This window comes from Drosophila busckii, chromosome 2R (assembly GCF_011750605.1).
Source record: "Drosophila busckii strain San Diego stock center, stock number 13000-0081.31 chromosome 2R, ASM1175060v1, whole genome shotgun sequence".
Taxonomy (NCBI): domain Eukaryota; kingdom Metazoa; phylum Arthropoda; class Insecta; order Diptera; family Drosophilidae; genus Drosophila; species Drosophila busckii.
The window spans coordinates 22,464,917-22,488,057 of NC_046605.1; the positions used below are offsets into that span (position 1 = coordinate 22,464,917).

At 39.2% G+C, this 23,141-nt stretch overlaps 1 protein-coding gene and 1 long non-coding RNA gene across 5 annotated transcripts; one reads left to right on the forward strand and one right to left on the reverse strand.

The window, feature by feature from the left end:
- Positions 1-5,541: 5,541 nt before the first annotated feature.
- LOC108601809 lies at positions 5,542-8,446 on the reverse strand. Of its 2 annotated transcripts, none has more exons than XR_001915222.1 (6): positions 8,365-8,446; positions 8,232-8,297; positions 6,780-8,116; positions 6,256-6,389; positions 6,135-6,192; positions 5,542-6,071 (listed from the first exon to the last, which is right to left on the reverse strand). It is a non-coding gene; the product is annotated as an uncharacterized LOC108601809 (long non-coding RNA). The 2 variants fall into 2 exon arrangements; XR_001915223.1 differs by having other exon boundaries at positions 6,256-6,392.
- A 42-nt stretch (positions 8,447-8,488) lies between these two features.
- Positions 8,489-9,856, forward strand: LOC108602268. 3 transcript variants are annotated; one of them, XM_017990325.1, is made up of 3 exons: positions 8,489-8,529; positions 8,617-8,733; positions 8,793-9,856. In XM_017990325.1, the coding sequence occupies exon 3, from the start codon at positions 8,795-8,797 to the stop codon at positions 9,758-9,760; it is 966 nt and encodes a 321-aa protein (XP_017845814.1). In that variant the 5' UTR covers positions 8,489-8,529; positions 8,617-8,733; positions 8,793-8,794; the 3' UTR covers positions 9,761-9,856. The 3 variants fall into 3 exon arrangements, with proteins under 3 accessions (XP_017845814.1, XP_017845812.1, XP_017845813.1); XM_017990323.1 differs by having other exon boundaries at positions 8,491-8,529; positions 8,617-8,695; XM_017990324.1 differs by having other exon boundaries at positions 8,505-8,522; positions 8,617-8,695.
- The last annotated feature ends 13,285 nt before the right edge of the window (positions 9,857-23,141 follow it).

Consider the following 23,141-nt stretch of genomic DNA (forward strand, 5'->3'; position numbering starts at 1 on the left):
GAGCTCAAATTTCCCACCATTTACGGCGAATGTTGTTTTTTCTATCTCTTTCGAGCAACGGAATTTGATGAAACCCGCATTTCAGATTTAGAACTGAAAAAAATTTGTTTTCACCTTATTGTGCGATTATTTCGTTTATTTCTGGGATCGGAAAACGATCCGGAATTGTTACGTTATTAAGTTTTCGGTAGTCGATAACTACTCTAAACTTTTTTTTACCAGATGCGTCTAGTTTTTTTGGCACCACCCAAACGGGTGCATTATATGGAGACCGTGAAGGTCTAATTATGCCATCTTTTAATAGTTCTTCAATTTGGGTTTCTACTTCTTTTCGTAATGCAGCGGGGTAAGGGTAATGTTTGCTATAGACAGGTGTGTCGGAGTTGGTTCTAATTTCACCAACGACTCTCGTGGTGTAGGTCAGTTTCTTGTCTGGGTTCGCGAAGAGTTCGGAAAATATATTCGTTAGTTGAGACACGTTCTCTTATTGTAAGGGTGTCATATGATCGGACCGAATGTTGATGTTGTTTACGGCTTGTGTTTTTAATTGAAAGATCTTGATATTTCGTCTACCCTTTATGACCAGTGTGTCTGTTATTTCTATTTTCAGTGTGATGAGTTATTTCTATTTTCCCTCCTACGGAGTTTGCAAATAATGTGTTGTTATTTCACTTTGGGTTCTGTACTAAATGTGATTGAACGTAGTTTTGGTTAGATCCTGTATCGATTAAAAATTTTAATTTGGTTCCGTCCCTCATTACGCATTGGATGTACGGTAGTGAGGAACTATTTAATCTAAAAAATAGACATCTGCTGCTTCTGCTGGGTTTGCTTCTGTTGGGTTCATATCGTCCAATTCACTAGCTCCTTCTAATCCTACTAGTTCAAAATATTCCTGATGCTCGCTAGCACTTGTTTCGACTTCTGGTTCACCCTCAAAGGCACCAGTTTCGAAATTGAAATGCCTTTGCAATTTCTGTGGTGGCCCATTGTGGACTGGCATGGGTGGACGCTTCCCATTCATGTCATTATTATTGGGTATATTCATATAATTGACGTGCCTGGTTCGCATGGATGGATCTACTTCATATTGTTGTTGAGGGAATGGAACGTAAGGGCTCGGTTGAGAAACCGTATGGAACGGGTGGATAGTATAAGTTTGGTTCGAATCCATAGCCGGGATTAGGTAATTGGTAAGTTAAAGGTTTCAGATTTGTTTGCTTGAAGCTATGTTGTTGCATTTGTTTAGGGGGTAATGGAGGTGGCATTTGCCGAGGCTTGGGAGCAAAAGAATTCCGGTGCGCCTGGTTTCCGACCAAGCTGCACAGGTGCAGAGCATGGCTCATTTCTCTTGGTTCTTTGATGGCCAGTAGTCGTGGCATATCGCCGTTCAGGTCGCGCATAAAAGTGTCTAATGCTTTGTCACGATACGTATTGGTCAAAGTTCTAACTACTTCAGGGGATTCCTCTTGTGCACTTATTTGTTTAAGTATAAGAGACAGGTGATGACACACGACTCTGTAATACTCTGTTACAGTCATACGGCCTTGCGTTAGTGAAAACATCTGATAGTCCAGAGTTTTCAAATCACGCTTGTCCGCAAAGTGTGCTGTGAGGCATTTAGATATGGCCTTCCAGTTTAGAGGAGTGTTGTATGAATTTAACACTGCTTCTGCCTCATCAACGATCTTGTTTCGTATTGCGCCTATAAGGAGGTAGTATCTAAGTGTGTCTTCTTGCCCTTCATAAAGAGCAAGAATCCTTTCGACATTCTTTTGCCAGCTTCCAAACCTAGTTCTATCCCCAGAGAATTTCCTAATCAATCGAACGGTATCTGGTACCTTATCTTCGCCTATGCTTGGTCTAACAACTGGTATATCTATATCGATTGGTCTGTCTACTACTTTTCGGTCAGGTCCCTGCTCGGGCGCCAAATAAGAACAACAGTTCTTGGAGTTTGAAAAAAATACAATGTGCGAGACGGACTCGACTTGTTTTATTAATTACCAATGACAAACTACCAACTGAACTTAAATTCTGATTTAATTTATAATGAAGAGGGCTCTGCCTGTTCTGCTGGCGGTGCTGCTGCCCTCCCTCCTCCCCCTCTCCCTCCCCCCCCCTTCCCCCCCCCCTCCCCCCCCCCCCCCGGGGGGTGGGGGGCAGGGGCCTCCCGGCCTCTCCCTCCCCCCCCCGAGTCGGATTCTAATGGGTATAGTAGGGGGTGCTGCTCCGTCGTTCCCATCGCTTCTTTTGTTGCTACTCCCGTTTCCGTTGTAATTGCTGACTGGCCCATGGCTGTTGTTGTTGTTGCTCTATCGCTGCACCTGCTTGATTTGCAGTTGACGGTATTGCTGGGTCTGCAGTAGTTAATATTGCGTCTTCGCTGGTATAGTTGTTGTTGTTGACGTTTCCGTCGAATTTTTGGGGATCGCATTACCGTCTGGTTCCCAGCCGTTAAAGACCGAAATATAGCTGACCCTGCGCACGTGTCGTTGGTTATACGTCGCAGTGTTTTGTAACCTGCAGTCGATGTAATCAATTCTGTTGTTAACTCATATAAAGAATTCAAGCACAGAGCAACCTTCTTCAAAATGCGGCACTCTGCGACTGAACCCTCGCAATCAGTGTGCGAGCATAAGAATGAGAGAGTGAAAAATCCGAGCGCACACGCCGCTAACAGCCAGTGTTGCCAGAAATTTGTAGACAAAAAAACCTAGATTAAGGTTTTTTTTTGGGAAAAAACTCCAAAAAATAATATTTACCAATTTATAGCCTTTTCTTTTTTTTTTTTTTTTTGCTTATCAAGTGAGCTTTGACGCAAAAATCGTGAAAATAATTAAAAACCCTGAAGAATTTCAAATAAAGCTCAATTAGCTTGTTCCCCCTAGATTCAAAATTTTCACCCCAGACCAATTAAAAAATCCCAAATCTGGGGTATAAAACCCCAAAACGGCAACACTGCTAACAGCCCGAATCCGAGCACACGAAGCCCCTGGGGCCTGTCGCTAAGAAATTTTGGTGTCCATTTTCGTTGTGTGAAATGAGTAGTCTATATCAGAGAACGGCAATTGTGGCACTTTTTAAGCACAATGGTGGCAAACACAAAAAACAAGTGCGAGACCATACGCGCACAATGACAACACGGGAAAATATACGCACACAGACACTACAAAAAATTGTGTGTGCGGCGCACAAGCAACGCACAAAACACCCAGAGAGATCCGTGAAAAGGTCCGTTGTGTTTTTACCCACAACGAAGCAAGCGTAAAGGAAATGTCCGCGAGTTCGATCGGCTAGCATATAAGCATAAGCGAGAAACAACATCGCTTGCTATCTCGATCTGTCTGCATTGGCAGCGACGCGACAGCAGGTAGCGAAACAGAAGCACTCAGAAATATTTTGACCCTTTTCTTGTGTTTTGCTTCGGGAAAGAATTGCCTGCGCACAAAATGCTGCTGAAATCATTTTTATACGCACAAGTAATTGCATTGTGGTCTGATCCACAATTTCACTTGTGTGTGGCAGTACTACCACGGTGTACGCGTTGTGTTTTTCGTGGTGCGTGCACACTTGCCGTTCTCTGGTCTATATCATGATACAATAATACAAGGTAGCGTACTGCGCTCTTCGTTTTGAGTGTTTTTTTCGGGTACTTAGTCGCTCGCTAGCGACCAGCACAAACTAAGTAACCCAAGAGCGCATTCGGGTATATATATATTCGGGCGTTTAAGTCGCGATTTGCAATAATCAATAATTATAATTTGTTAAAGCCTTTTTTGCAATAAATACGGCCATATAATTTGAAAAGAATGCAAGTGAAGCGTATGTGAATGCTGCAAGTTTTGCATTTGGACGCTATAAACATTTATTTTCTTAGTGCACAATAATGATCATTATTAAGATATTGCTTTGCCAGATAATTAATTAAACGTTAGAAACATTCTGTAACAGCATGTCCATTCAATATTTCCCCAGTGCAGCTAGAGGTCAGCGCAATTATTACTTGTACAGGTCAAATTAAATATATTGAAATATATTTATTGCACTTAACTTAATACTAGTTTTCATATTTCTATATGTACATACATATATGCATGTGTGTTTACATATTTCGCCATTGCAGTTGTCTGGTAGTAAAACAGAAGCACTCAGGAAACATACAAAACATTTTATGATCTTTTCACGAAGCAAACTGAAGCTTATACACACAAAATGTTGCTCGGATCTCTAAGCCACACACAAGCAATTGTCGTTGTGTGTGGCAGTAAAAGGCTGATGTATTATAGAGAAAAGAAAAAGAAACCTAAGAAAAAGTAGAGCAGAAAGAGAATGCTTGCAAGAAAACTGTGGGAAAGGTTATAAAAATGCAGAAAGAGCATTGGCAACCGATTTAAACAAAAAAATTGAGATTATAAAACAAGGCGTAAATTGATTCAGAACATTTACCATGATGTTGGCGTTTAGTCGGCAGTCAAAAGGGGCACCATCGTTGGTGATTGACAAATGCTAATCGTTATATGTTACCAACTATAGCGGAAACTTACAATACTTACTGCGTCGGCAGCGACGTTTTTACACAGCGTCAGCAAAATCGCACCCCGCTGTCTATATTGAAAATTAGAATGCTAATAACTCCTAAGTTATTAACCCGAACTTTCTGAAATTTTCACCATCGGTCAAAACAATGACCGTTTTTGTGATTTATTTCAGATGTTTCATCGATGTTTAAAATAATATATAAAAAAATACAATAACAATTGTTTTCTTTTAAACTCTATTGAAGCGCTTGATATTTCAAATAAATAAAAAAAAAGGCTTAACATAAAAATATACCTATTTCATATGATTATTTATATTAAATTTCTGAGTAAGTTAAAAAATGTATAAAAACAAAACGAAGAACATTCCATAATGTATCTTAGATATATAATCAAGTGGACACATTAAAGTTGGGCGCCACCAACTTTTAAATACACTTTGACTAGGGCATTCGCCAGCAAACACATGCATTGCAATCATAAACACATATAACACAAAAAGCTTAAACGCGTCACAGCTGCGTCGGCTGCGAATTTGTATGCGCGTCCAGCACCGTGCACCCGCGGTCTATGATGAAAAATTGACTACTAAATAATTCACTAAAGTTATTTATCGAACCGTTTAAAATTTCAGAAATGGGGTTCGAAAACTGTTCTTCTCGTCAATTTGTGATTTATTTCGATTTTTAAAGAGTTTGTACTGCCTTATATTTCGTTTGCTTTCGATTTTCGGGCGAGGGGGGAGGAAATAAAATTAATAAAGCGTAGTGTGGATATAGGAGCACCTACATACCAATTTGGTTGCTCTATAGCTCTTATATTTGCTGAGGAACACGCACTCATACAACGGACGACGGACGACAGACGGACTGGCTATTCGACTTAGCTCGCGAGCTGGATCAAGCATATCTATGACTTGTATGTGGTCTGCAGCGCCTCCTTCTCGTTACATACATTGAGCACTTTCATCATACCCATTTTTCCATTTTTTACAAAAATGTCAAAGTGTATAAAAAGGGCTATTATTCCATAATGACTGTCTTATAAATATTGAAAATTAAAACAATTAATATTATTTCATTATAAGTCGCTTACAAATAAAAAGAAGAACATTATTCCATAATGTTCACATTTTCATTCATAAATTAAATCATAAATCTGACGAAGGAAATGGAAATTTTCAACACAACTAAAGGGTTGGACATCGACAGCTATCATGATCATCATTACACTATCCAAACGACGTTTTCGAGTGGAATCATTGCTATAAAACGATAAAGACTTTCCGACATAATTGTCCATTGTATTTTATTATGCGGTTTTCTGACTTTAGGGCGATCAGGATAAACATGTTTTAGATGATCTAAAAGGTTTGTCGTGTTTCCGGCTGTTTTTATAGCTTTACCGCAGTAGTTGAAAATGCCATGTGTTTTTTGCTCAGTTTTTCTAAAGTAATCCTAAGCAACCGACACATCCCGTTTGTTTCTCTTTGGGTCCCTATCCCCACATTCTCATCAGAAGTTTTTACTCCTATAAAAAATAAATTATTAATATGCTAGTACATAAGCAGGACTAGTGTGATTAATAACTTACTTTTCAGATATCTGTCCATGTCCTCCACTATATCACCCAACAGCACCAACGACTAACACTAAATTTGTAATATATCATAAATAAATTATTAGGAAATTATGAAATTAAATTATATACTTACAATTTACACATCGTTCCTTTTAAATGCGCTCAGAGATGGAAAAACATCGATGGTTGCCTACCAAACATCGATATTAGCGATGTTTCAAAAACACCGATGTCATCGATGTTTCTCCACCTCCTAGCTTCCAACCCCTACTTCATATTAGTGGTACAGAAACATCGATGTATGACAATGAAATTTGTATTAAAAATAAAAAGCAAAACATTTATTCATTTAACAGAAATAAAAACTAAAAACCGAAACATAATTTCATGAGATCAATTCTAATATTCTTACATAATTCTAATATTACTTTTTAAGGCAATTGTAGTTTTTGTTTATAAACAGAAGTTGATCTACTATTCCTGGTTTTAACCGGGTACGGCGGTCTGAAATGATTTGTCCCGCTTTGCTGAAAGCTCTTTCAGACTCACAGGACGTAGCAGTAATACATAAATATTTTTTTGACAGCTCCTTGAAAGGTTCCATATTCTTTGAGCACTGCTAAAATTAGAATTTATTTAATTTATTATTAAATTTACCTTCCAAAGATTTAAGGGATCGCTTGTTTCGGGCTCATTTTCGCATTATACATGCTATCTAAGCAATATGATTGCGTCCGCACGAGTTGTACTTATTTGCGCCTTCAACTTTAATTGAAGCATTGTAAAATAGCTCGAAGGAGCAGGTTGATTGGGTGGTGTAGGCGTCAACGAATCTGCTGTGGATTTTTCACGTGACAATTTGCTCAAAGCATTTCTAAGTTCGTCTTCCAATGCGTGACATGCTTGTTCAGCATTACTTGTTTTCTGGAATCCTTGTTTTTTAATCTTGTGTCTACCATTGTGGCAATTCTTGCTACGGTACGTGTTTCGTAGTGCCCAAACCGATCTTTGAAGCGTCCACTCAATGTGCCTCATTGATATTTAAAATTCTATCAATCATTTGAAAGGCACTGTTCCATCTTGTTGGTACCTCCTGTATCAGTCCGAGGGGTTCGGTAACCTTTTGAGCGTCCTTAAACTTAGCCATTGTAGTCGAGCTTCGCTTAACGAATGCTATGACAGTCTTGCACTTCCTTAATACGGGTTGAATTATGTCTATTTTCAAAATTTCTTGCTCAAGCAAATTGTGTGTGCGAAACACAGAAAATGTTTAATTTCCAGATGTTCGCACGCCTTCATTGTACTGTCGTTATCTGTAACTATAGTTACAACTTTATGAAGAAAAGACCCCACTCATTCAAGACCTGTCGAAGAGTATCAGCAATATTCACAGCTGAGTGATTAGTGGGCGTTGCAAGACGCGCCGTCGGCAAGGCAGCTGAAACAAACTCAAACTTTTCATTCACAAAATGGCATGTTACTGTGATATAGGCTTCATTGGCACGGGAAGTCCATCCATCCGTGGTAATTGCTACATAGGACCCCATCGAGCTCACATTCAAGATTATTTCTTAAATCTTTGTATAGCTTAGGTAGCATTATGTCTCTGAAATACGGTCTGCTCGGCATTCTATATTTCGGGTCCATGTGGTGCATCAAGTCACGGAATCCATCTTCTTCAACCATGCTAAACGGTTGAACGTCCCGTGCTATCAGTCGCATTACATACATGTCCAATGTTTTTTTTTGTTTTGACTCTAACGGATGCTCTATATTCCGTTGCATAAAACTATCTAACCTCGGTGACTGATTATCTATCTCATAAGTATTATAGTTTGGATGAATCTGTTAAAGGTGGTCGATTAGGTTAGTTGTATTTCGCCCCGTTTTTAACATTTTTCCACAGTGAACACAGGTGACCTTTGTTTTGTCCTCCGCTTGCCACACACAAGATGTTTCTCGCTTCCTTTTCGGAGACGTTTCCTTCGTTGTACCTATAATATACAAAATGTACAGATAAGTATTGGCCGTTACACGTTGGACGTACGTACACAATCAACTACATTGCTTGTAGTTGGGCAAGTACTGCGCAGTTTTTAAATTACTTACGGTTTAAGAATTTATCCATCGTTAAAAACTTTTGCAGCGTCGCGCCTACACCACCAATATCATTCACTATAATTGCAAAAAAATAATTAAACGTTATAATTAACATAATAGAAAAATGTAACAAATTACAAACCTTTAACGTGTTTTCCGCTTCCTTATTCTTGGAACAGTGATGGCCTTAGAAACATCGATTGTCCAAAATAAACATCGATGTTTAGAAAATTTGGAAAAACATCGATGCATCAATGTTTTCATCGATGTTTCTGCACCTCTACTTCATATTGTACATATGTAAATTGTAAATTTTCTATTGAGTATTTAATATTATTTTCAACAAACTCAATTTAAATTATTTATTTTTTTATTTTTTTTTTGTTTACTTTAGATTCCTGCGCATAGTTTTTTGCGACGAAGCAATTTATTGTGTTAAAGGGAACAACAATTCCCATCAGTGACATTAAGAGGCAAGTTGAAGTCCAAAGAAAATGAACGACGGCAAGCAGTCAGTCTGGAAAAGATAGTTGATTATTAAAATTTGTACATAATATTGATTATTTATAGCAATGGCAACATCGGATTCAATTATGAGCAAGGAAAATAGTCGACATATGCCGCCGGAGGAATTGGCCATGCAGTCACTAACAAAACAACTTTTTAAATCACAACTGTTTCGGGGTATTTATATAAAGCGTTGCTTTGTGGAGCAGGTTGGTGGATATCGGGACGTCGTAGCGTTACAAAGTAGTGAAAGAGATTTGGGGAAGCAACTACTCGCTAGCGCAACACAATTAAATATGTTCTATCACCGTTTCGTGCCAGGCATGTGGGTAGGCATTAGCAAGGAAAGCGATGATATTCAAAAATTGAGTGCTTGTCAACTTGAAACGTGTATTTGGACACAGCTCAGTAATGCGGCATTTGGTGAATACTGGTTTATCATAAAAACAATACGCTTCAGATCTCACGAAATTCAGATAAAGTTAAAAATTGTTCGTGAAATTCAACCAGAGTCAATAGTATCGACACAATGCTTTGTGCGTTCAAAATCCCCTTGCCCTACTGGGACTATCTGGGACGACAAAAAACCTGATGTAGGAATAGAAAAGGATTATCAATCTAGGATTGTTACGCCCGACTTTTTTGCTTTGTTTCGGGATTGGGGTCAATCCACATATGAATTTATGGCTAACGATGTAAATAAGCCGAATATAATACGCTTCATACGGTTTCTAGGCCTGCTTTTATTGTCAATAGGAAGTGGAATAATTGTCGCAATTCGCTTTTTGGGAATTTTTGTCGTGAGATTCCTCTTTGAATTCAGTCGGCTAACACATGCCGCTACTCCTATTGTTTTAAGTCTCATTGAGTTTGTCAACAAGATTTTCGGTGCATTCTTCATTTTACTTACAATGATGTGGAAAGACTTAGTGGTAAGTCGAGGAGTTTCAGTGTCAAGAGAACAGATTCAGGCAAACAATCGATTAAAGACCCTCACGTACGATCGTAGTCATGAATCATATTGCCGATGACGAGTCTATTAAATTTGGGCACTATCGAGCCTTCGTTTCAATTAATAAACTGTAAAAAATATGTAACTGTATAACTAATAAATTATATTTTGAGGCCGGGCATTAATTTGCTATCAAGTTTGTTTTAAATATTGAGAACTTGGCAGAACTTTGTCAAATTTATTATTATTTTTTAATTTAAGTGCTAAAACATTGTTTTTAACAACAGCATCAAGGATCTGAAAGATGGCATTTGTCATAGGTCTTGTACGTATTGCTTTACTCACAGTTTATTATAGAGACCATAAAGCATGTCTAAAATATGAAAAGTAATCAGATTTGGAAGCAGTGCATATGTATATATTTTTCATCTCGTTAAGTTAACTATTTAGTTAGTTTAAGCTCCAAGCATAATTATCTTTTGGTTACATAATATATGTACTTCTGTTGTATTATTTATTTTGCTAAGCCGATTGTAAAAAAAATAAATGATTTTTATAAAATAAATGATTTTATTTACAATCAACTTAGCAAAATAAATAATACAACATAAGTACATACATTATGTAGACAAAAGATAATGATGCTCTATAACGGTTTTATTGTGTAACCTCTGTCTTTAAGCAGTGTGAACTCAAGCAGCGACTCTATCAGTAATGTTGTGCTTCTCCAATAGGTGTGGTGTATATCAGAGAAAGGTATGAATGCATCTGCCCTAAAAATTACCACGTTACTTACATGGTAGTACCATGTATATGGTAGTACCATGTATGTACATGGTAGTACCATACAAAAAGCTAACTTGAGGCAGTTCCCACACGACAATTTCATGGGTTATTAATGGACAGTCTACAATTATTGCATGGGTAGCAAACAAACTCCCGAAGAAATATACAATAAAAGGTCAAAATCATTTTTGTGTGCTTCTGTTTCGCTACCTGTAGTGCGCTGTATCCTATCCAGAGAATGGCAAGAGTGCACACACCCCTAAAAACACAACACCTACTACCATAGTAATACTGCCACACACAATCGAAATTGTGGTTGAGACCACAAGACCATTACTTGTGCGTAGAAAAAAAGATCCGAGCAGCATTTTGTGCGAAGGCAATGCCTTCCCGAAGCAAAGCACACGAAAAAGGTCATAAAATTTATTGTATGTTTTCTGTGTGCTTCTGTTTCGCTACCTGCTGATCGGCGTCGGCTTCGTGCAATGAGACAGAGCGAACGCAAAGCGAGATGGTTTATCTTTCTCCAGCCATCGCATTTTGGGGTTGCGACATTTTCCTTTCTTAGTGTCTTTCCTGTGTGTTTTTGTGAGTTGCCGCCCGCACACGACATTTTTTTGTTGTGCTGAGTGCATAATTGTCCAGTCGTTTTCTGTGTGGCGCGTATGGTCTTGCCGCTTGTTGTTTTGTAAAAAAAATTAATGACGTTGTGCAAATGCTATGCTAACAGGAGAGAAAGCAGACCCCACAAAATAGTATATTCTCGATATAGCCAGTGTTCCGTCTGTACATGAGTGCGTGTTTCCTCAAGCAACTATAAGAGCTAGACCAACCAAATTTGGTATGTAGGTGTCCTAAGCCCAGGACATATCGCTTTTATTTTATTTTTCTTAATTTCCTCTCCCGCAAATTGAAAAAAAAACACGATTTTAAGAGATTCAAAAATATTTAGACTGGTCATATTTTCGACCGATGCCGAAAATTAATAACATATGGATAAAAAACTTAGGAATTATTCAATATAGACAGCTGGCTGCGCTTTTGCTTGTGCAAGTCAAGCAACCACATAGCTAATTAAGGCTTAGTTTGAACGACGGGACGGTGCGCGGCTTTGCCGACCTTTGGCGGCAAAACTCATGTAATACACGAAAAGAAAAGATTAATAAAAAAAAAAACGAAAATATATAAGAAAGGAAAGATTTATAAGAATAATAATTTAGCAAGTTGAACTTTACTCGCTCTCTCAAGCCGGTCGTACCGTCGCTTGACACATCGCTCTAACCACTTTAGTTACTAATAATAATTAATACGGCCGTGCCTTTAATTATTCATTAGTAAGAACTTGACTTACTTCAACATTGATTCTTGAAACGGACACATAAGTCTTTAGCTACTCTCGTAAGCCGGCCGTGCCGCATAATCTCAATTGTAAATATATTCGAAACATTGTAAACTTAACTAAACTGAACACACATAAACCTGCAAAAGGCAGTAATAAATATACATATTATAAAGAAATTCTCGTCGTTTTAAAATATAAATTCGGGCGTTAAATCGCGATTCGCAACATTACAGCTAGCGACAAGTCGTTAGCTCAACAAGTTCCATTTTGATTTAGAATATATAATTATTTTTACGTTGAGCAATCAATTCAATGGTTATGAAACGTAGGGACCGGCAGTTGTAACAAACATGACATGGACATAACAGCAACGATGTAATAACAATGGAAATAAAAATAAGTAGTTAAATGAATTATTAAACTAGAGCTCGCGTTCTTTGCCTGCCTCTTCTCATAGGTGTCCTGGATGGCGGCTATTTAGCCTTCGTCTAAGTATTGGGTTTGCCAATGAATCCGCTATGTGATTTGTGTGGGCCAGGAGTCATTCCTTGTAGCGGATTGAGTACCGATTAATGTGCTCCCTCACTGTGAGGATGTGGAGGTCGTGTACAATATCATTATTCCAAGGTGAAATTGTAATCGTGCGCAGCGCTCAGTTTTGGCCCTTTGTATTCTCATAATGTTAGAGTCAGACGCCATACTCCATATTTGGAAGCAGTAGGTTAATGACGGGACAACTATTGCTCTGTAGAGTAACACTTTGTTGCTGAGGCTCAGCTTGCTCGTTGACTTCAGCAACCAGCTCAGCTTGCCACGGCATGTTGCTGCTATTTTTGCTGTGTGTTGCCTACACGTGAGCCGCTTGTCTAGGGTCAATCACAGGTACTCCGCCTGTGGAAATTGAAGGATAAGCGCGTCCTTCAGTTGAACCCTAGGAAGGATTTGGTGTCTCAAAGAAAAATTACAATATTGGGATTTAATTCCATCGAACTTCCACCTGTTCGCCCACTCGCAATATATTTTTGTTTTTTCCAAAAAGTTTTGTGTTTTTCTAGACGCTCCGATTCGACTCGGCGAGTAAGCAATAACGGCTGTATCATTGATCGAAGGCTTTTTTCAAAGGCATCTAGAATATTCTGCGTTACTCGATGCGCTTGTTCTGGGGTTCCATGGTGATTCCGAAAGCCAAACTGGTGATCTGGAATGGCACCCTGAACGCTTCTTACTGTCATCATTTTGCTAAAAAATATACTCTCGAATATTTTAGAGAATGTAGGCAGCAAACTAATTGGTCGGTAAGACGAAACCAGGTTTTAGTCGAAGTGCTAGTTTTTTTTTTTGTCTTTTAACGCTTTTATCGATGGACGAAGTACAGTAAATAAACAAAGAATAGCTAACTTAACAAATAATAGTTACGCTCTTAGATGAATTTGCTCTTATCAAAGCTTCTGCTTGGCATAAAACGTTTTTTCTCTCTCTTTATTCAAATTAAATAAAACTTGCCCTGATTATTTGCCAGTCCGAAAATCAAGTAAAATTAGCCATGAAATGATGTGCCCTAAAAAAAAATTATTGAAACTAAATTTAAATTAAAAATTAACCTCGAATCATACCTATCTATTATCTAAAATTACATATATAAATTTTATACTATTGTACCATAAAATAATAAGTACAATAATAACGTCACGGTCGCCATGTCGAGAAGAAATAACACTTCTGTTCACTTTGATTGCCATTTATTTAATGGTAAGTCTTAATTCTAAAAATCACTGCTTCGACATGATGAAGTCAGCGATGTATTTGATTATGTATTATATATATATAAAATATATCTACGGGTGAGATTTATGCACATATATATATATATATACATATCTATATATATATATATATGTGTTGAGCGGTCATAGTGTGAAAACGCTGACTCGACTCAACAGTGCCCGCTGCATTCAGATTACGAGTAGCGTCAATTCCGTACTTAAACCCATCTGGACTTATGGCTCCCAATTATGGGGGAACGCTAGCAATAGCAACATTGATATTGTCCAGAGAGTCCAGGTCAAAAATCCTTAAAACTATCAAGCCGGGGCACCGTGGGTACGTTCGAACGAGACCTACAACCAGCGATAGAATCTAGGAACGTGCAATCCTAAAACAGTTTCAAGAAACTGTTAGATAATGTTTAGTTAAAAGATTCGTATACTTATTGTTAGTCTCAATTTAAGAGGAGATTAAAAAAAAACAAGCAAAGTTAAAAAAAAAAATAATAATAACAAAATCTAGAATGAATTAAATTAGAATTAATACATTTTCTTTTTGGTTTATAACGTAAACCAACGTTATAAACGTTTGTTTTTATTTTACACCTATTGTTGGAGTCATGTTGTCCGCGGATAGTTATATGTCGTAGTCGTTTGGGCTGTTCACTGCTGTAGATGTCCGTACGTGATAATTGTGTCTGATTGGCTTAAGAGCACACGAAATTCAATAAGATCATGGTTAGAGCAAGAGCATGTGGTGGACCAAACTGCATGAAGTAGGAGACAGGAGTTTGTGTTGGTAGCTTTTTACAGACGTAAAGGGTGCGACAACAATGTCAGGATCGAGTCAATAACGACAATAACTTATGGTTTAGCAACATACTCAGCTGTAGAATGTTCAACGTCTGACTCTGTACCTCGTCAATAGGGAAAAATGCCACAAGGGTCACCCTACAAAGAGAAGTCAATTTCCCCCTCCCGTGGATGCAGAGTTTCAGTAGCCTGACCTAATTTTGCTGGTAAGAGACAAGTTAATGCCTACAATAAGCGGTCTCATGGAAAACGCACTTAATCCTAGAGTCCAAGCTTCCTGGTGAAAAACTCGAAGGAGAGGATAAAAGGCACTACAAGCCCTCTTCATATGCAAAAAGACAATTTTTTTTTGGAAAAGATGAGGACTGCAATCACACATCATTCATCGGATGTACACCGCAGTTGTCAGGCCCATCATAAGCATTAGTGTGGTGGGAAGCACCAACTTCAATCAAGTACACAACTGCGAAATGTGCAGGCTACGAGCCTCTGCTCTCGGTAGGACAGACAGCTGGGGAGGAAAATGACTATCGGCGTCTATAATTCAAATAGAACGATGAGCTTTCGATCTATACGGACGGATCGAAGACGAAGGAAGGCACAGGATGCGGGCCTACTCCTGTGACCTAGATGCGAAGCTGTCTGGCAAGCGATAAAAGTGACATAAACTTGTAGACATGCCAAGGTAACCTCTAACCTCTTGGCACTATCCCCCCAAGACACGACAGAAGTCAGATAAGTTTTATTAAGCTGTTCAAAGCCGAAATTAATTACAAGACAGAGTGGAGCGGCCTATCTAGCACCTACTATGTGAAAATATATGCCATTACATAATACTTAGATTTTGCTGTGAACGGAAGTGTTTTTGTCATCTCTAATATATTTAATTGATCTGTGCGTTTAACTAGCATATTAATAGTGATATTCACGGTGAAAGAGTACACATTAAGATTGGTAAAAATATTTTATTGTTGAGTTGTTTTAATTGCATCAATAAAGTAACAATTGTTTTCGCGGTTTATTATACACTTTGACATTTTTGTAAAAAATGGAAAAAGGGTATTATGAAGTTGCTCAAATGTATGTTACATGGAGAAGGAGGCGTGGCAGAATCCATAAAGTATATATATTCTTGATAGCTCGACGAGCTGAGTCGATATAGCCATGTCGGTCTTTCCGTCCGTCCGTCTGTCCGTCTGTATGAGTGCGTGTTGCTCAGCAACTAAAAGAGCTAGAGCAACCACAATTTGGTATGTAGGGTGCTCCTATATCCAGAACACTACGCTTTTATTTTAATTTTTTTTTATTCTCCCCTCCCCGCAAATCGAAAAAACGATAAATAAGGCAAGTAAAAAATTAAAGTATAGACAATAAATCACAAAATTGCTTAGTCATGTTTTCGAACGCGATTGTGAAAAACAATCGGATTAATAACTTAGGAATTATTCACATTTCAATTTTCATTATAGACAGCGGGGTGCGCATGCTGACGCGCCATACAAACCTCGCTGCCGACGCAGCGGCGGCGTCGCTGCTGTCGCTACAGCGGAAAACGAGCTGTGTGTGTGTGTGTTTTGTTGCGATACCCTAGTCAAAGTGTATTTAAATGTTGGTGGCGCCCAACTTTAACCTGTCCACTTGTTTTGTGTTGTTCTTTTTGGTTTCAGCATCTCTGGTATAAGCTCTTATTCGCTTACTCTCTCTGTTTTTGTGCATTTATATTTTTAGAACGGTGCTTGCAATAATGTGTGTTTGTTGTTGCATTTTTTTGTAATTGTGCTCTCATCTAACATACTCTCTTAGTCGTGCACGCTTATTCGTTGCATTATTTTGTGAAATTTTTTGTTACTTATTTACCCTTTCGCAAGGCTGGCAAAAACCCTCCAACTGAACCCTCCCCGAGGGTGCCGGATGGGCAATGGGTACCGTAGTGCCTTGGAGCAAAGGGCAACGCGATGCATCCGGACACTGCGGTGTCTAGCTAAAGTTTAGCGGCAGCGTACCCTGATGGCCTTCGGGTACATTGGAGGCGCTGCAACTAAACCATGGTTGGAGGTGCCTGGCAGTAGGCCTAAAACGCTATGGGCTATTCCTGGAAACGACATAATCATAAAGAGCAAAAGGATGAGACAAGGGCTGGGATGTCAGTCCAAATCTCGGTATGAGCAGTGGCTGCTACCACCGGCAGGCACGTGTCTCTGCGTGTCGACAGCAGCCACACCTCTAGCATGGCGGGAGCAGGTCATGTTAGTTGCAAGGCTACTACTAAAAAACTAGAACGCAGTACCGCCGTCGATATAGACGTGGGCTGCAAAGACCAACCAGGTACTGGCACCTCAAAGAAGGACAGGCCTGTGAGGTCAAAAGAGGCCAACACGGCCAAGTCTAAGTGCAGAGCCGCTATCAAGATAAGCGACCGGCTCAAGGAAAGAGGCTACCTCACCCCTGAGGAGAGGAGCCATCTGGCCGGGGCTGAATCCCAAATTAAAGATAGCGGGAGTTATTTTACAGAGAAGCCGTGGCAACAAGTCACGACCAGCAACAATAAAGACAAGCAGGCTGGAAAACGCCAGAACTCAACCGAATCCGAGAAGATGGGTGCGCCGTCAGGCAAACGCCAAAAACACCCGGCACACAAAAACGCTCCAGGAAGCCGACTGCAAGTGAGATAGCTAAACGTGGCGCTCATAGACAGAAGCGACCCGGAGGGGAAGATGTCGGCAGAGCAGTGGCAAAAGACCGAGGCGAGTCTTCTGGACGCTCTGCTGGCCACGATGGAAGAAGGGTGTGCTGCGCCTACATCTTTTGATGGGGCGGGGTGGTTCCATGGCGTGAAAATCCTTATCTGCAAAGATGACCACACCCTAAAATGGGTCACAGAAGCAGTAAAAGTAATGCCGGTCCCATGGGAAGGTGATAAGCTGGAGGTGGTGGATAGAATGCAGATTCCGTCTGTACCAAAAGCAAAGGTACTTTCCCCAGGGTCATGCCGACGGAGCAGGCGTTGAAGCTTCTGAAATGGCAGAATCCGGACGGAAAGGCTGCGCAACGCCTAATACGACGGGCAATATAAAAATCCAGCTCTTTGGACATAGCTCAGTCGGTAATGAATTGGGATATGCGACAGACCACATAACTCCCCGAAACAATTTTAAATGTGTCCCCACTATGCTGGGACCGGACAACTGGTGCACAGGGCTAGACCAAAGTGCAACCAATGTATACACAGATACACGGCTCCAAGATGGAATCGGGTGTCGGAGCGGCAGTCTACTGCGCGCAGCCTGAGCTAAAACACTCGCACAAATTACCGGATTACTGCAGCATATTCCAAGCGGAGATCTTCGCAGGAAGTTATAAACTTCTTTGTAGACAGTCAAGCGGCCATTAAATCACTGCAGGCACCACACATCTGCTCCCGAAATGTCCTGGCGTGCAAGGATGCGATAGATAAACTCTGCAGGGACAAAGGGACAAGACGCAACAGTATTGAGGAATATATTCCAATAACTCTCAGATATACAGATATACTGTGATATGGAGACAAAAGCAGTAACTGAAGCAGAAGGCAAGTGGAAGAACACGACGAATTGCAAAACAGCAAGAACAATGTGCCATTCAAGAAATGTAAAGATATCCATATTCTTTATACAACTTCATAGGAAGGAGTGCAGGCTTTTGGTAGGACTACTAACAGGACACTGTCTATCGGCATCCACGCGAAAAAAAAACAGTGCCCGGCGCTGGCAAGAACGCGCAAAAAGTACCTCAATGCGTACGAGCTACCATCACTAAGAGCAGCGGCAAGGCTAAAACCTGGATCGCTGCTGAGATTCGCCAAAACCAGCAATATGTTACAAGAACTTAACGTAATCTAAAGGCCTTTCCATAGAAGAGAAATCCCGGCAACACTAAGGACCAATGTTGGTCTATGTGGGGTCACCTTTGGTGACCTACCGGCCTAACCTAACCTAACCTACCCAAAGCATATACTTTTTGTTATCATGTTCGCTTGCAATGCAAGCATCGGATGCTGGCTGTGAGATAAATTTATACATGTTAAGTGCGCAGGTTTCACGATTAAGGCTAATAACTGTAGAAAAATTTTAATTTAAATATTCTAGAGAGATATCTTCATTTAAATTATATGTGCCGCCAGAATTATTTCTTCCTTGTTAAAGAATTTACATTTAAAAGCAGACCAATTGTATCGCTGTCAAAATTAAATTTTCCTACAGTTTAACTTATTAACAGTTTACTTATGCAAAAAACTAATTGCTTAGTTTTTTTTTTATTTATTTATTTAATGTCAACTATGGACAGTCGACGATAAAACAAAAGGATTACAAACAATATTTAAAATTATTTAAAATTATGTTTTTGTTTTTAGATTTGATAAACTTATAGATTGGGAGTGTTAAACAGACCCAACATTCGTAGGAAGGATTTCGAGTATTCTTAACTTCCTGTTAGGAGAAATTAAGTTGACTCAAGAAGTATGAGGAGTCAATTTACCCTTTAATTATTTTAATCAAATTATAAACATGACGCCTAACATAATACGGCGGTTAGCTAACGATGGGAGATTAATTAAAAGTAGACGATTAGTATAAAATTGTAGATTAATTCCTGGAACCCAGTTGAAGCCACGCAAAGCAAATAATAAAATTTTTTTTTTTTGACAGATTCAATACTATTCTGGTGGTTTGAGTATTGTGGAGACCAAACACAAAGCATATTCCAGAATCGGACGAACAAGAGATGTATAAAGTAATTTAGTTGTGTAGGGGTTATCAAATTCTTTAGCCCATCTTTTGATAAAGCCGAAAACATTGATTGCCTTAATGACAGTAGAGAAACATGCTTTGGTCAAACTTACCTTAGCCTATCAAGGAGAATATCTTAATCATTTTTACATCTGCTTATCTATTGAGAGGTAGCTGATCATGTGGTAGTTGAGTATGTGAAGCGGGTGTCTATGGAAGGACATTACTTTATTACATTTAGAACAGTTAAGTTTAATAAGTTGTATTTACACCAATTGACAAAGCGGTCAAGATCTGTCTACAATAAAGAACTACCTGACATGTCTCTAAACGATAGGCATAGCTTTACGTCAATCAGCATACACTAGAACGTTTGAATTCACAATGACTGAGGGCAGATCATTGATAAATAGATTAAAAAGCAAAGGTACAAGGTGAATACTCTGAGGAACTCCAGACGTCACAGACACTGGCTTGGAAACCGCTGACTTGAAAACTACCTTTTGAATTCTGTTAGTTAGGTAATTAGATACCCACTTCAAAAAATTCTTTGGAAATCCAATCATATTTAATTTATTTATTAAAAAACCATGATTAACGGAGTCGAATGCTTTACTAAAATCAGTATAAATAACATCAGTCTGCATTTTGTTTTGAAAAGCTTTAACCACCCTTGAAGAAAACTCAAGTAAATTGGTGGTGGTAGACTTTTGTTTAACAAAACCGTGCTGATAAGGTGATATAATTGAACTACAGAAATGCATAAGTTGAGATATTGTGAATATAATAATAATAATTTTTTCAAAAAGTTTATGTATAGCAGACAATTTTGAAATACCTCTATAGTTGTTTACGTGACTTTTATGGCCGTTCTTATGTGTCGGAATAATGAATGATTCCTTCCAGACTGAAGGCAATGAGCAAGATTTAACAGACAATGCAAAAAGTCTATGTAAAATTAAGTATATGGAACCGGCGCAATATCTAAGTACACAACAGAGAGCGGCATGAGTGCACGCACCACTAAAAACACAACGCGTATACCATGGTAGTACTGCCACACAAGCAAAATTGTGGATCAGACCACAATGCAATTACTTGTGCGTATAAAAATGATTTCAGCACATTTTTGTGCGCAGGCCAATTCTTTCCCGAAGCCAAAACACAAAGAAAAGGGTCAAAATATTCTGAGTGCCTCTTCTGTTTCGCACCTGCTGTCGCGTCGCCGGTCGCTGGGCCAATGCAGCATGAGCGACGATAGCAGCGATGTTGTTTCTCGCTTATGCTTATATGCCAAGCCGATCGAACCACTCGCCACTTTTCCTTTGCGCCTTGCTTCGTTGTGGTAAAAACACAACGGAGCCTTTTCTCGGATCTTCTCAGGGGGTGGGTGTTTTGTGCGCTGATTGTGCGCGCACAAGCAATTTTGGTTGTGTCCGTGTGCGGTATTTTTTACCGAGTTGTATTGTGCCGCGTAATGGTCTCGCACATTGATTTTGTGTGTGCCACCATTGTGCTTAAAAAGTGCCACAATTGCCGTTCTCTGGTACACAACCTGTAATGCCATCTGGTCCTGGAGTGAATACAGGTTTCAGTAAATTTATTTCACGCAATATCGATTCATCGGTAATCACAGGCTCTGGAATAAAATTAGATTTTTGTGTGTTTTGTGTGTCACACTTGCTTATGAGTGCGCTGTTGTTCACACACATGTTCTTAGACATGCACGCATACACACAAAGAATATCAGCGCACTTGGATTTGCGAACATTCGTGAGTGCGAGTGGCCGGTTGCATCAGGTCCCAGCGTGCATATGTGAATGCTTATGAGTGCGAGTGGACAGTTGCATCAGGCCCCATGTATGTGTGCGTGCATATGTGAGTGCTTCTGTTCGCATTCTTATATTTTCAGACGCCGAGCGTTTGTTTGCCTATTTTGTGTTTCCCGCCGGCAAATTGAATTTGAATTTGGCGCGCACTTGCACTGTTAGACATTCATGCGTGCTGGAAGCTTGTAGGGTATATTTCCCAAATGCAGCAGGTCAAAATAAATATATTGAAATATATTTGAATTTGAATATAAATGTTTATATATATTTTTTATTGATTTAACTTTACAAACCAGCTTAAGAAATATTTAAATATTTAATAATTAATTATTTAATCAGAAAATAAGTTTGCAACGTGTATCATTACATGCAAATGCCGCTTTTCATTTGCACTCCAAAAATTAAAAAGTTTTCAATCCTTTCCTATATTTATTCAATATATTATTTTGACCTGCACAAGTAATAAAATATTGTGCTGACCAGAGAACGGCAATTGTGGCACTTTTTAATCGCAATGGTGGCACACACAAAAATCAAGTGCGAGACCATACGCGAACAATGACAACTCGGGAAAAAATACGCACACGGACACAACAAAAAATTGATAGTGCATTGCTTGTGTGGCGCACAAAACACCCATAGAGATCCGAGAAAAGGTCCGTTGTGTTTTTAGCCACAACGAAGCAAGCGCAAAGGAAATGTGCGCGAGGTCGATCGGCTGGCATATAAGCATAAGCGAGAAACAATATCGCTTGCTGTCTCGCTCTGTCTGCATTGGCAGCGACGCCGACGCGACAGCAGGTAGCGAAACAGAAGCACGCAGAAATATTTTGACCCTTTTCTTGTGTTTTGCTTCGGGAAAGAATTGCCTGCGCACAAAATGCTGCTGAAATCATTTTAAATGCGCACAAGTAATTGCATTGTGGTCTGATCCACAATTTCGCTTGTGTGTTGCAGTACTACCATGGTGTACGCGTTGTGTTTTTAGTGGTGTGTGCACTCTTGCCGTTCTCTGGTGCTGACCTGTTGCTGAACTTGGAAAAATTCAATATACCCTACATACCCTAGAAGCGGTCAGTAGCAGAAAATATAAAAATTGAATTTATGAAGTACTTGGCTTGCAAACAGAAGCACACACATACGCACGCATACATTCAAATGGGTACTCATTGCAACTGGCCACTCGCACTCACGATCGGTTGTTGCTTCACACACATGCTCTAAGGGCTGCACGCATACATAGAAAGAATATCAGCGCGCTGCGCAGCGCACCCACCCTCATGCGTTGAAAGCCTCTTAGGCAATGAACTGTGCAACACTGCCTTAATTTCGGCAAAGAGTGTTCGGGTCGCGAACTCAGCACGAAAGTTCACGAAGTTGCCTGGGGCTCAATCGCCAGAAATTTTATGCAGCACTTTTTAGTCGATTTGACGCCTCTATGTGTTGTATGCTTAGTGCTTTTACATAGACTTTTTGCATTGTCCGTTAAATGTTGCTCATTTCCTTCAATCTAGAAGGAATCATTTATAATTCCGTTACATAAGAATGGCCCTAAAAGTTATGTAAACAACTATAGGGGTATTTTAAAATTGTCTGCGACACCTAAACTTTTTGAAAAAATTTTTACTTCTCAACTTATGCATTTCTGTAGTTCAATTATTTTACCTTACCAAAACGGTTTTGCGAAACATAAGTCTACCACCACCAATTTACTTGAGTTGTCTTCAAGGATGGTAAAAGCTTTTCAAAACAAAATGCCGACTGACGTTATTTATACTGACTTTAGTAAAGCATTCGATTCCGTTAATCATCGTCTTCTAATAAATAAATTAACTATGATTGGATTTCCAAAGAATTTTTTGAAGTGGGTATCTAATTACTTAACTAACTGAATTCAAAAGGTAGTTTTCAAGTGAGCGATGTTTAGTGCGCATATATACATATAAAAAAATATAAAAATAAAATTTTTTTTTAAGTTAAGCTAACTTATAAATTTTTCTTTTTGGCATTCATGTATAGCACATATATAGATATAGTAGTATTATAAAATTTTCCACAACTAGATAACGTCCATCCTCGCATCACTGATCTCAACGACGGCAAGGAGGAATTCAATTGAAATGCTGTAAAAGCTCCAGTGGCCTTGTAAACAAAATTATAG

Coding starts and splice junctions, on each gene's coding strand:
- LOC108602268 (XM_017990325.1), top strand. CDS start 8,795: ATGGCAACATCGGATTCAATTATGAGCAAGGAAAATAGTCGACATATG.